This window comes from Chanos chanos, chromosome 5 (assembly GCF_902362185.1).
Source record: "Chanos chanos chromosome 5, fChaCha1.1, whole genome shotgun sequence".
NCBI lineage: Eukaryota > Metazoa > Chordata > Actinopteri > Gonorynchiformes > Chanidae > Chanos > Chanos chanos.
The window spans coordinates 20,546,336-20,560,625 of record NC_044499.1 but is presented as its reverse complement, the minus strand read 5'-3'; the positions used below and the strand labels follow the sequence as shown (position 1 = coordinate 20,560,625).

The following is a 14,290-nucleotide window of genomic DNA, read 5'->3' as shown; positions in this document are numbered from 1 at the left end:
CATTAGATGGCGCCAGTGTAGCCTCACCTATGTCAAATGACTGCTTACAGAATCCAGTGCATATGTGCGAGGTTTTTCCACTATCAACACTTTTAAGAGGTGGCAGTGTCTTTTTTGTCAACATAACTATATGTTCTTATATAATTTGCAGGTGTCTGAATATTAAGATTTTTCATAAATTCGGTTGAGCATGGTTTCTATTCAGTGAAAGACAGCCGAAGAGGAGAGTGCTGATAAACTGTGACGTTTGGCTCTGTATACCGTGTTTCATTTGAGTTCTCACTGTTTCTGTCTGTACATATTTTTGAATGTTGAAATGCATATTCATTAGCTTAAAAGTCCCAACTTGTGTGAAGAGAGACACGTTCAAACATATGGGGTTTACTGTAAGTGTTGAACTGTGAAGTGTTGTTACATGTAAGAAAGATCCAACAGCTAAGTTATATGTCATCAGCAAGGCTGGGTGTCATGGAGGCAATTCTTCTCATGAGTGTCATCATCTTAAACAGAGGAGTCCAGCATATCTGACTGGAACAAAGCTGCCCCACCCGTATCTCTGTCATCATGAAGAGTTAGTCTGTTATTACAGTGTACTCATACAGAACAGCCCTCGTAAAACTGCACAGTCTCTTTCTCTCCCTCCCTCTCATTATTTTTCTCTACTTTCGGCTACATATATGGAAAGTGTAACCCTTAACAGACGACTGAATTCTAGGTCTGCCCATGTCTAAGTCTGTGAGAATGTATTACTGTGTACTACATCTTGCATAAGAATCAAGTTTAAATGTAAATGGTTTACTTTGTGCTGGCACAACATCCTACATAATTGGGTATGTGCTGCTTTTAGCCAGTAGGCACTAGGACCCATCAGCACACGATAATAGGGAAAGAACACGGTCGGCAGTGAGAATGGAATGAAATGAACAGGCAGACAGAGGACAGAGAGAGACAGAGAGAGACAGAGAGAGAGAGAGAGAGAGACCCAGAGAAAACGCATGCAGACACAGAGAATGAGTGAGATAGGCTGAGAGGAGTGAGCGACGGCCGTGGAGAGACGAAGTGACAGCTCGAGATTAAGAGACAGATAAGAGGAGGAAAAGGAGGAGTGCATATTAGAAAGAAGGATGGGTCTGGACGATTAAAAAGGCAGAGCGCGAAAAAGGAGCCCTCAGACCTGAGACCAGGCATATCTCCTCAGAGAAGAGCACCAGGAAAAAAAAAAAAAAAAAAGAAACCCAAGAAACAGAGCAAGAAAACGGTGAAAACTGAGCCCCTTGGCAGGACCTCAACAGGGTAAATATATCATTATCCATGGAAAGACGACAGAAAAAGGAAGAGAAGAAGAGCTAATGAACAAAGGAGGATAAAAGAGAGGCGGGCAAGGTGCAATACCACCTACTGAGACTGAGTACCGCACAGAGAGAAATTATTACACACTTGTAACTGTGCCAAATAGAGAACTCATCGCTCAAACACAGTGACGACGCCACACACGCTGTATTTACGGAATACGCACGCTGTCACACTCTCCATGACAATACCACACACAGACAATCCACATCACAAGGGAGGCAGAGAGGAGCTTATGCTCTAGCAAGCAAACAGAGAGAGAGAGAATTTTCTGCCAGAGACGCTGGGCCTTAATGAAGAGCAGAAGAGAAGAGAAGCTTTGTGGTCCACTCTCATCGAGAGGTCAAATCCCCCACACTGGACTTTAACAGTGAGAAGTGGTACCAGCACCTGTTTTTATAAGAACCAAATCACACGGACTATTTCCAAGCACCAAGGCTCAATTTTCACTCTTTGGACTATCTCCAAACCAATGTGCATTTCCAACGGAATCATCTTTAAACATCAAAGTTGATTTCAATACCAAAGTCTCTGTCTCTCCTCAGACAACTGGTCTCTACATTTAGAACACATTGTGGATTATTGCCATCCAGAGGCTCCTTGCTGCACAAAAGACCAGTGACCACTTTTAACATCTGCCCTCTGTTCTGAAGACCACGCTAGACATTATATCTCATCTTTACTGGCCTGCTGCAGACAGTGTGGTGGGATGGAAGCCCCACTCTGAGGAACTGAAGAGGAGTTCTAAGAAGGAGCTGTCTGTTCTGTGGCCCCTGCAGCATGCAACCCTGGAGAGGTACTTGGGGTCAGCAGGTGCCCCTGATCCTGGGCCTGTTGTTAACCACCACCTGCGTTGCACAGGAGAGCCTGGAGAACTTTGAAGATGAAAATGACATAGTTAGCACAGATAGCCCGGTAAGGCCTGCCACACACACACACACACACACACAGACACACAAACACACCTGTTACACACCTGTGGTACACCGTAATGATGGAAAATCTCATAAATCTCTCTGAATCACATATACACTCCAATTTGTTGCCAGAAAATTCCATCACCTCAGCAATGTACTATGGTGAAAGTGGTGGTGTGGTAATGACTATCATTAAACTCCTGGAGAAAGTTACTTCATCCTCAATGACTAATATTACATTACAGCAAATGCCACTGTGCCTACCATAGCTTTACAGTAAACCTGACTGGGAAGGACGATAATGAAGGGATTAAGAATTTGAAGCAAACCACATTAGAGTGCCTATGATTAGTGCTCTGGTGTGAAATGCCTCTTGAACTCTGACTGATTATAATTATCATTATCACAGGAGACTGTGTCCTCTGACCTGGCTATAGTAAGCCCACGTAATTCCTGGATAGTCTTCAGGGACAACTCTAACAAGGGTGGAAACAAGAGGATGAAACAGCCCAGGAAAACATCCAAGGTAATCAAGGTTTTATGTGGAAACAAGCCATGAAGTATGAAACAAGCCATGAAGTGATAAAAGATGACTTTTTTATGTTCTGTCATGGAGGAGTAGTCATGGCCAATGCATGGTTAAGGGGATGCTAGTGTCTATTCTGTGGGAATCACAGGAGCTGAAATCTGTTAATGACTGACTCAGAGGAGACGAGTTACATAGCCTTTGTTACATTAGGTCTGATTTAATGTCATGACTGAGGGTTGACCTGGCAGGTGTCTGTTTTCACAGCATGGTCTCCCAGGCCCTCCAGGGCCCCCCGGCCCCCAGGGGCCACCCGGCCCTCCTGCTCCCTTAACCCCCAAACAAGAGGAGCTGATCCAAGAGTTCAAACTCAAACTCAAAGGTAAAGTGAAAATCATTTGTTCATTAACACATGGTGATCTCACACGCAATATAAATATAATTTCATCCTTCCATGTGCGGTAGGGGGATTTTACGTCAAGTGTTCTTTTTTATTGTCAGTTTTTACCAATGCCAAATAGCTAAACAAGTCACGTTACTTCTAAATCATTTGTCATTTTGTCTAGACTGTTTCATTTGGTTCTGCCTTTGGCTCACACTGAGATCCAGCGACGTTTAAACATTTCAAAAGACACTATTCTCTCGAGACAGTAAGCACTGCCATGGCTACATCACTCGCATTGCTGCGAAGGGTTTGGATGAGATCAGAGTCAGAGTGGGGGGGGGGCTCACCGTAGAGACTCCAAAGAAGTGTTGGAACTTGGTCAAACAATTTGTATTTTCATCACCCATTTAATACACAGCTTAATACACTTGAAAAAAAAATTCTGTCCTCCCTCTGTCAGCTGCTTTTTTTTCTTGTGTCTTTTAATGGCCTATGGGTTATGCCTGCACACCTGTGGCTTTGTGTGTATTTGTTTGGACTGGTTAACTCTCTTTGTTGTTCGGCCTTTGTGAAGTGTGTTGTCCTGTTCATTTGTTGGGGAGGCAGCTTGTCTGATTGTGGGCTGGGCTGATCTCTTAATAGGGGTAATTTTCCGGGACGTAGATGTGACTTGGCTTGGATGAGGAATTCCTCGGATTCCTTATTGTGTGTGTATGTAATGTGAGGTTGTGTGTGGCGTTTGTGTGTGTGTGTGTGTGTGTGTGTGTGAGAAGTGAGTGTTGGCAGAAGGCCAGGAAAGCAGACACAGGTCTGTTTGTGCTCTGGCACACTGAGCTGCGGGCTGTTCTGACAGCAGTATAAAACATAAAGGCTCTTATTCACACTGTCAAGCCCGGCGGCGCCGTACGCACGCACACACACACACACACACGCACGCACACACGCACACACACACGCACACACACGCACACACGCACACACACACACACACACACGCGCGCGCGCACACACACACACACACACACACACGCGCGCGCGCGCGCACACATTCGCCGACACACTTACTTCCTTTCACTCTCAGCCACCTCGTTGTCTACAAATACACACACACACTCACACACGCAGTCAAAATATTTAGATCATTCTCTCACAGAGGACGGTGTCTAGTTCTAAATTTTGATCCAGCCATGTGTCTGTAGAATCAATCCTAGCTTCACTGACAAGATACTTACTTGTGAGTTGACATATGTGCATATATGTGTTTAAGTGTGCCGTGTAAACTCTCTGTGTTTATTCATCTGGCCTCTGGTTGCTGTCTCCACAGAAATGCTGAAAGTAAAAGATAAGTTTCCATATGTCTATACTATTTGCCTAAACATGCAGGAATTCCCAAACAATTCCCAAAGATGACAAAATCTCTCCTCTCCCTCCTCAGACATGGTTGCCACCCAGTGTCTCCTCTGTGATCAACCCCCACGTGTCTTCACAGCTTTTCACTGTCGTCTGCACCGCAACATACAGGTCCAGCGACGCAGCTTACAGGAACTGCAGCCCTTCAGCAGTGTAAGCATCACACACACACACAGACACACACACACACACCCTCTTAATAAAACAGTGCCTCCACAGTAATTAACTACTCAACACAAGAATGGTAGCACTGATGTCAGTTTCTGTCAACAGCCCCTGGCCCCATAGCTCTTTCCTTGGCCAGCGCTGGCTTGGTAGAGAACAAGGGCACTGGCTACTGTGTCGCTGAGACAGACTGGCGACCAGATGACAGGAGTTGGCGATGGAAAGGAGCAGTCACGACTTTTTTTCCCCCCTCCCTGTAATAACTTTCCTCTGTGTTTCTCACAGCCCTCAGATTCAGAGCAGTTTCACCAAAGAGGACAGGGTTTCAACACAAGCAGTGGCAGATACACTGCTCCAATCTCAGGCTTCTACCAGCTCACTGCAAATCTGCTGATAGGTAAGTACATCACATTGACACAGTGTAATACACCACTGGAAGTAAAGGGGAGTATTAAGTTATCCTAAGTCGTATGAAAAACTCATATACATTAACTGGATGTGAAAATGCATTTAAAGCAAATCTCTTAGACATCTCAAAAGGCTGTAACTATATGGACATTCAGTTACACTGAGCCTGGTAGTATGATTTAAAGTGACTTTTAGCCATGTAGCTGGATCTCCACTTCATACATTACCCATGCTGTAAGTTGTGGCACGAGTAGCAGTGACTCTCATCTGATTGCATCATATCCTTAGAGGGAGGCACAGCTTGTCCATCCAACAGTCTGTCCCACAGATAAAGCTCGCTGGAACAGGGGTGGGGTCCTTTCACTGAATTTTCCACCCAAAGGCAGCCCCACCAAATTTACATTGTCCCTGTGTGTGTGTGTGTGTGTGTTTCTCAGAACCCAGCGAGTCTCAGAAGAGGCCTCAGGCCAGGCAAAAGGACAGTGTGAAGGCTGCCATATGTATAGAGTCTCTTTGCCAAACTAACGTGTGAGTGCTAAGCCATAATTACATAGTAAACATACTCAGCTTGACAAAATAATATTGAGATATTCTGACACGGCAAGATTCATAAATCAAAATTTGTAATGACATTTCAGGTCTCTGGAGACGGTGACAGGGGTTGGCACCACAGGAGGAGTGTTCAGTATCTTACTAACAGGAACCCTCTATCTACAGGTAAGACAGGAACACACAAAAACACAAAAACAACTCCTTACCCATGCACTGCAATTACACCAAGCATTAAGAAAAATATACACTGAATACACACACACACAAAAACACCACGCTCAAACACCATTCAGCGGATGTGTAAGTGAAAGAAAAAAAAAGAATACACTGCTAGACAAAAGGGACCACACAGAAACGCTAATGCTGGAAATTTACCAGAGAGACAGAGGGATAAAAACACATAATGACCCTTTCACAAAAGGAATGAGAGAAAATGACAGACTTTTCTCTTGGTTGTGTGTTTTGCCTCTCAGGCAGGGGAGTATGTGTCTATCCTCATTGATAATGGAACTGGCTCCGCACTCACGGTTCTTCAAGACAGCCTGTTCTCTGGGATCCTTCTTGGAATATGAGGACTCCTTTCACATGCAAACACACAACACAAACTTGGTTTTAACACATATCTAGTGTATGTGTGTGTTTGTGTTCCTGAGCGCCCTTTCTGTTTGATTCTGTTAGGTCATGATTTCAAGACAGAGAGCAATAACACTGTGTATGCTGGTGAACAGTTTTCAAGTTTTCAAAACAGTCAAGAGTCAGAGAGAGTTTTTAGCATTGAACCATAACACTGTTGCCATGGCAGTGGAACAGCTATGTTCCTTACTGGCAACATCTAAAAAAAACCCTTCTGTTTATAGAGATGTATTTTTTGTGTGCTGTGTTTCTTTCGTACAAGATTTGCATTTAACAGGGTATATAAGGTAGGCATATTTATTTGTATTTGCTTTTTTGAGAAAAAAATGTCTATATATATATATATTTTTGTGTCTATGTTCATAATAAAATACTCAGTTGCTTCAACATGTCTGGTGAATAACTTTGTGAAAGTAATTTACATAAACTGTCGAGTCATCATGAGGTTTAATGGGTTTTAGAATATGTTTCAACAAGCAACCAAAATGAGCTCATCTTACAAAATGAACAAGATACTTCACATTAATGTTTGTGTTAATGTTGTGTCTCCATCTGTAGTTGACAATTCATTTATTCATTTATTTATTTTTATGTGAGCAAATACACTTCAGTTCTGAGGATGAAAAAATGGGCCTGCCTCGTGGAGAAAACGCTTTCTTCCTTACATAAGGAGAATTGGATCTTAATTTAATTACACAGAAAAAGGACTGAACCCTGAAGCATAACTTGAATGCGTTAGTTAAGTGAAGAGAAGCGTTTGAAGAGTGGGGGGAAAAAAAGAGTACAGTATTAGAAATACCCTCATCTGCCACAAATGAAGAGAGGTGCATCTATGGTCCTCTACTAAAAACCATAGAGGTCTTGTTACCATGGTAATCAGACAACAGAAACCAAACCAGATCCCTCAGGGCAACAATTTGGAAAGGCATACGGGTCTTCAGCTTCATTCGTCAGAAGAGTGAGCATCTGTTGTCTACGGGTTTAGAGGTACAGACAGACAAACAGTGTGATCTGCGGTCAGGGCCAACTTTGAAGTGTAATTTTGGCGAGGAGTCAGGTAAAAAGGAGGTTTAGAATGCCATGAAGAATGTCTAAGAGACAATGAAACATCAGAAAATGAATATGTGAATTGACAGAGAATCTTCAGTCAGTCACATTGAATGAAATGAATGATGTTTGTCTCTTAAAGAAAAGAAATGGTGGTGTGACCCTGTAAAAGAAATTTTTGAAAAAGTAGGTTAATAATCCAGAATTGATGAATTGGTGAATTTAGATGTAACTGTGAGGGCATACACATACTCAGAAATAATGGATGTGGACGGTGTGTTCTAGTAGGGTTGGAGTGAGGTAATCATTCTCAAAAAGTGGCGCCTGGTGTTTGGCTCTGTGCCTCCAACACACACACACACACACAGAGCAAATGAGTGCATTGGTGTACCTTCCGGGGAAATATCCAGCAACACACTTGTGGTATGACAGCATTACCGCACAAGGACTGTTTGCTGTCGAATAATGTGGAGAAAGAAAAATGAAAGCCTCATAATGATATGGCTATTTATTTCATGATGAGCTTACTGAAAGAAAACTCTCATTAAATGCACAGAGAGAGGGGGAGAGAGAGAGAGGGAGATAGAGAGAGAGAGAGAGAGAGAGAGAGAGAGAGGGACAGGACCCCTGGACACACTCACACACACACACACAAAAAATGCGATTTATGCAAATCTACACCCAATCCAGCCTGTAGACACAATATGTCGGCTGACCTTTAGTCAAAATAAATTACACTATATTTATTCCTCAGGCCACATTTTTCTATCCAAGACATTATACAACTCTTCTGTCTACAGCCTTTCAGCACAACCCAATCCCAAAAAACCCACCCTTAAAAGATGCTTGTTTCCAACTTCTTTTCCTCACTCTCCAAGAACATTACTTTGCTAACATAACTATGACGAGCGAAGACCAATGAACTGTAAGCAATGTCAAAATGCCACAGCGACACAAAGAGTGATGTGCCTTTGTGCTTGTCAACAAGAAAGAAAAACATATTTTATATAATATATATAAATGTATAGACGGCTTCACTTTGACCTTTATATCATATCCATGGCTTTCATTCCTCTAAGGTATTTCTTAACAAAGTAATAAGGAGCAGTTCAATTAAATTCTAGGTCACCATATATATGCAAAGAAATACAATGCAGATACAGAAGATTACACTGAAATCCTGCACAGTAACCCAAATATTTGAGATAATGCCGAAAATTTTAATCTCCATACTACAGTCACACACAAATGCATACACAAACATAAACAGTAGAAGGACAGATTAAGTCTTGGCGAAATCCAAATTTCTTAAGACTAAGGAGGAAAAATTGACTTGGCCAAATGAAAGACAAATCATGAATGAGGAACCTATGAGTCACACATGAAAAAGTAGGTGTGTGTGTGTGTGTGTCGGTGTGTGGGGGGGTACTATTTTTTCAGAGGCAATATTGTCTATCCACTGCAGTCTTCTCTTAATCTGTCTAATACAAACTTTCCATTTATTAGTCTCCCTTTACTGCCTGCTGAAATTACCAAAGCTCTTGTTCACCTGGCACCCCCTATTGGTTTAAAGAATACAGCACAAAACAACAAATCTTTTTTAGATGTTTATTCTGACCAGGAATGTCTGTCTGCAGAACAAATGTGAAAATTTGTATATGTTTATGCTACAGCACAGGGGTGAAAACAGTGTTTCTTAAAGATCCTCCTCAAAGTTAGAGATCTGTTAAAAACAACAAACCACATGATCAGTTAAGTGCCAGAGTGCATCCTGGGTCATCTCTAGACATTCCACAGAAGTTCTCAGTCTGTTTTTTTTTCTTTTTAAATCAAACAGCATTCCCCCATTACACAGAGAGAGAGGGTAAGTGAGTGAGTGAGAGAAAGAGCGAGAGAGAGAGAGAGAGAGAGAGAGAGAGAGAGAGAGAGAGGTAGATAAGGAGTGCAACATCTCTCCATTTAAGGCCAAAAAGTAAGAGTTCAGATGGCTGAAAAATGAACTTCATTGGTTCTTCAGCCAATAAAGCACTGCTCCTCTTCATCATACAAAACACAACAAAAACTAATTCACTCTCTCTCTCCAGTTCTGACAGCGTGTTTGTATCACACAAGGCAGCGGAAAAGTTCAGCGTCTCGCCCTTCTGAGCAGTGGGGAAGCGTAATCTCTAAGGTTATAGTATCTGGATGGGCCCTTATATGGTTGTTTGACTACTGTCAGTGGTTCTAAAGGAGCTGCCACTTTGACAGTGTTTTTCCCATAGAGTTTCTTTTCATAGTCCAGAAGCTGGGCCCAAAAGCCAGCGTTGAGGCGGATGTAGGGCCGGCTCTCCAAGACCCAGTTGTGGGCTTGGCGTAGCGTCACTCCTTTGTACTTCATGAGGTAGGCCATGATGAGGGCGGGAGAGCGACTCATGCCCGCGGCGCAGTGCACAAGTGTCCCGCCCGATCTGTTGTTGTGTATGCGCGCCGCGACCCTGTCGAAGTGGTCGCCGATACGGGCGCTGGGCAGGTCGGACACGGCGACGCGGACGCACTCCACGCCGGGGTAGACGGGGCAGGTGTGTGACAGCGTGACATTCACTATGAGGGTGATACCCTTGCGAGTGACCAGTGCCTGATTGAGCGAGGCGTCGGCACCACTCAGGAAGAGGGTGGGTGTGATCTGGGACAAAGACATGGTGCTGAAGAGAGACAGACACTATCAATCACTGTCAGACACTCTTCAAAGCTCAAAACTATGAAACATGGGCTGTGCTAAATTAACAGAACCTGTTATTAAATATTGATAAATAAATATGCCACAGCAGTTCAACATGATGATTGCAAGGAGCTTGTTTTGATGGACAAAAGTGGTCAGGTTCACACAGAAATACAACTTTCATGAGGTTCATAAATTGCAGTTTGCATTTCAACACAAGCATGTATGCATAGGTATGTAGCAATCACACTCTTGGAAAGGGGTAAATTGATATTTAAAAATACATACTTAAATATATAAGAAAAAGGTTGTGTTAGAACTATTAGGAATATAATAGCATGCGTAGTGTGTGTTTACACTGTTTATATTACATGCACACCCCAACACCATGTTGTGCTCATCCATGCATGTTTGCACTAGCCTGTTAGCACAAGTAACGTCTTTCATACTGTAAATTATAGTGTTAAGTGGATGTTTTTACACTGTAAAATAAATCTGAGTGTGACTATTGTTAAGACTGACTCACCTGGTCCCTTGGTATGGTCTATGACTCTCAGGTTTTGTTGGTTCTGTTCCTAAATTCAGAGTTCACGGGGACATGGAAGCACCTGCCCCCCACCCGGCAAGTTCAAACCCCTAAAAAGGCTTAGTGGCCAAACAGCCAATGGAAAAAGAGATTAATTTTAGACTAGTTTAGCAGCTGTAGACCAGCCCAATGGGACATCTGTCTGTCTTGTCTTTATTTATCAGTGTAACGGGACCCATTTCCCCATTTACCAATTTGTCGTGTTTCAACTGTAGAGATCAGTATCGTAATCTTGGTTTAATACATGCCGTCATCTTTCTAACAGAGCGTACGGCGCTTACCGGTTTGCTTTAAACTTAAAGCCAGAAATTACGTCAGAAATACTGCAAAAGAAGAGCTGCTTTTGTGGAACAGCACGAGACAATTTAAACCCCTCTGTGTAACTTTGAAAAGTGATATCAGCTGGACCAGGTATTGTCTGTACTGGCTGAGCAAATTTTAGCCTCAAAGAAAGCTCAGTTGTCTGGTCACTACGGTGTGGCGGACGGGACTTTTACGCGTACTTTTACATTTAAACACACAAATTTAAGCATTTTATTTACCATTCGTGATCGCTGGAGCTGATGGCACCTCATAAATGTCATTATGTTATTGTTACAAAATATGCTGTAAAATGTGTCTATGGTTTCCACAAAATACAGCCACAAGTGTTTTAGTTTTAAATCAGTAATTATAATTGGATTATATGTAACTGAGCTACATATGCTACTTTCCACAGGAGGTGTTGTGTCATGTGGTATTAATATTTATGAGATAATATTTAAATTTGTGACATCATCAGAAAGCGACGTCAACGCGTAGGCTACATCCGTCGCTCTAAGTTGTGTCATTAAATGACATGGTGGTTTACCAACAGCTTCCTGTTTGCATTCCAACGTCAACAAACTTCACATAGTACAGGATCATGGCCGAATTAAATCGACAACTTCAAGAGTATTTGGCCCAGTCTAAAAGTGGTGCCAAAACGATATCACAGTCCAGCTCCAGCACGACTATAGATATCGAAGAACCCGCTTCAGTGCCGGGGAGCTGGTTCGGTAGATGGTCAAGTCCCTTCTCGGGCTCAAACAGTCGTGGAGGTTCAGCAGGCCAAGGAACTGGCAGCGGCTTTTCCTGGCCATGGTCTTCGGAACCAGATCCATGTTTACCAGGCATGAGTCGCAAACAGCGGCTGCTGGCATTTGGGACATGCATTTTCTTCTCCGCTCTGTGTTTCGGACTGTCAGCGCTCTATGCTCCCTTACTTCTACTGAAGGCACGTAAATTTGCGCTGTTGTGGTCCCTTGGATCCGTTTTTGCGCTTGTTGGAGCGGCGATTCTAAGGGGTCCTAGTAAGCTTATAGCGACACCAACACCAGGTGCGGTGGTGTACCTGCTATCCCTGGGAGGCACTCTGTACGCGGCCTTGAGTCTCCACAGCACATTACTTACCGCTCTTGGAGCCGGACTCCAAATCGCTGCTATCGTAGGATACATCGTGGCCCTGCTGCCGGGTGGTAGCGCAGGCATGCGATTCGTCGGCGGCATGGCAGCTTCTGCCATTAAAAGGACTGTAACTGGGAAAACCATGCCGATTTGACAAGGTACTGGCGCAGTAATTCATCGACAGACTAATACATTGATAAGAGAGTGGTAAAGCTGTGATGCACTAATGAAATTCAAAGCGTTCTCCAGTGTGTCGGTGAAGCATCCAGGTCCCCGTAATCCTCTGAGTTTATTCGGTTAAATATATGATGGTTAACGTGTACTACTCCGCCACTCTGGGTTAAGTTTAGTGGAACCCGTCGAAACTGACTACTGATAATGGACTTTTATTTTTTCGAAGCGGGAAAAGGACCAAAAATATGAATAAACGGACTCTGAAACTCGCCTACCCTAACAAAACAGGGACAAAGAACTGTGAACCATATTGCTCAAAGAATTTTTAAATATTCTTTGTAAATAAACACGAGATTCAAACATTAACACGTCATTCACTTACTTGTCATTCACCCTAAGGTAACTGCACACGAATTTGACTGCAGAGAAAGGAATCTCAAAGACACTAATATATACCATTTTTACATTACCCATCTGCTGGCGCAGATATTCAAATCTGGGGGAATTATGAGAAAATGTTATTTTGTAGCATCAAAAAGAAACTTAGGTTATATTTCAGGTGTAGAAGGTTTCTGCTGTGCTTTTGCTGATTATGTGACTTAACCTTGACTGGGTAACTGAGGTCATGTTTAATTAACCATATCATGCTTGAGCAGCTCTGTGTAGAGGATTTCGCCTCAATGACCTTTCAATAAATGCTCTGGTGGTTAGAACTTTCAATAATAATTCCAAAGACTCCTTTCAAAAAACACAAAGAAGAACGTATGATGCAGCTCCTGACATCCCAACAATGTTTATTAGCAGTTGGGATGCTGGAAGCTGGTGTGAGCTATCTTAACAATTGTCCAGTGTCTTGGGTTGCTTACAGTTGGCCGTTACCAACCTGGTTAGGTGCTATGCTTCCACAGCAAGCGTGAATGATTGTCTATGGTCTGGAAGACCAAAGATGACCGAGCTTGACTGATCGATGCACACTGCAGCGACCACTCCATTCTGCAGCAGAAATGGCTGTAGTGACAGAGGGTTTCCACCACCACCATATCAGTGCCTCTACTGTGTGAAGATGTTGTGGTTTGGTGAGAAGATGTCAATTGCAGGGGTATAGTGTTGAACGCAGAGCACTGACACAAGACACTGAGACGGTATCAGCAACATCATTGATGGGCTCGGCAATGGAACCTTAGCAGCGGAATTCTTTTCAGTGATGCATCTGGCTTTGGTGATTGCTGCTGGCTGTCAGTGTGGATGACATAGATACAGGGGGCGGTATGCCTTGTGCAGAGGTCATGGCATAGGCTGACATTACAACCCATTTAACGACACCCCTAGTTGTGACTGAGGCAATTTCAAGGCCTATCCTGACATCAGAGGTTTCCAGCAGGGCAATGCGAGACCACATGCTGCCTGTCTGAGCACTGGCTTGTGTCTCACACACAGTGTGTGGAAGTGATGCCTTACTCCCCTGACGTCAGTCCCACTGGGAATTTGTAGGATGATTTGGAGGTGTCACAGGTGTGCAGCTTGCTTCACAACTCAGGGAGGGCACACAGATCTTGAGGATCGCTCTCAAACTGTGCTTGACTGTTTGAAATGATTTTACATATGCCCCTGCCCCTCTGCTTTGACTGTATTATTGGTGTTCTTGTGTTCATGCGGTGTTGTGACTTTTGTTGCACCACCCCACGTTCTGTTTATGCCTCTTTTTTAATGATTTTATGCTATTTGTTATGGAAGCAACCTGTTGTTCATTGACATTGTTTAGTAAAGGTACCCAAACTGTGTCATTGTGTCATTTTACATGTTTTCATAATATTTCAGTGTCCTCCTAAGGAGGTTTTATGATACTCAATTTAGTTTATGATATGCAAAGTCATATTTACTTGAGATTCATTGTGGTTCAATTTTAAATAAGAATCTGTTGAATTAGTAAGAGGGACTTAAGGCTATTCATTGTCTAATATTATAGGAAAATGTCAAGTCACAGCCTTACAGTGGTAATGCTTAGATAACAGTT

The 14,290-nt window shown here is 43.0% G+C and overlaps 3 protein-coding genes across 3 annotated transcripts; 2 read left to right on the top strand and 1 right to left on the bottom strand.

The window, feature by feature from the left end:
* The first annotated feature begins 2,130 nt into the window (after positions 1–2,130).
* Positions 2,131–6,298, top strand: LOC115813301 (erythroferrone). The gene is made up of 8 exons (XM_030775929.1): positions 2,131–2,265; positions 2,677–2,793; positions 3,061–3,175; positions 4,614–4,741; positions 5,039–5,150; positions 5,599–5,689; positions 5,800–5,878; positions 6,187–6,298. Exons 1-8 carry the CDS (start codon positions 2,131–2,133, stop codon positions 6,283–6,285), a joined length of 876 nt encoding a protein of 291 aa, XP_030631789.1. The 3' UTR covers positions 6,286–6,298.
* A 3,220-nt stretch (positions 6,299–9,518) lies between these two features.
* On the bottom strand, positions 9,519–10,070 carry LOC115813292 (dual specificity protein phosphatase 14). Its single transcript, XM_030775919.1, has one exon. The coding sequence runs from the start codon at positions 10,068–10,070 to the stop codon at positions 9,519–9,521; it is 552 nt and encodes a 183-aa protein (XP_030631779.1).
* A 1,464-nt stretch (positions 10,071–11,534) lies between these two features.
* sft2d3 (SFT2 domain containing 3) lies at positions 11,535–12,638 on the top strand. Its single transcript, XM_030775360.1, has one exon. It carries the CDS (start codon positions 11,582–11,584, stop codon positions 12,254–12,256), a length of 675 nt encoding a protein of 224 aa, XP_030631220.1. The 5' UTR covers positions 11,535–11,581; the 3' UTR covers positions 12,257–12,638.
* The last annotated feature ends 1,652 nt before the right edge of the window (positions 12,639–14,290 follow it).

Coding starts and splice junctions, on each gene's coding strand:
- LOC115813301 (XM_030775929.1), top strand. CDS start 2,131: ATGCAACCCTGGAGAGGTACTTGGGGTCAGCAGGTGCCCCTGATCCTG. Junction 3,176..4,613: donor GTTCAAACTCAAACTCAAAG/GTAAAGTGAAAA, acceptor CTCCCTCCTCAG/ACATGGTTGCCACCCAGTGT. Junction 5,879..6,186: donor CAGGAACCCTCTATCTACAG/GTAAGACAGGAA, acceptor TTTGCCTCTCAG/GCAGGGGAGTATGTGTCTAT.
- LOC115813292 (XM_030775919.1), bottom strand. CDS start 10,070: ATGTCTTTGTCCCAGATCACACCCACCCTCTTCCTGAGTGGTGCCGAC.
- sft2d3 (XM_030775360.1), top strand. CDS start 11,582: ATGGCCGAATTAAATCGACAACTTCAAGAGTATTTGGCCCAGTCTAAA.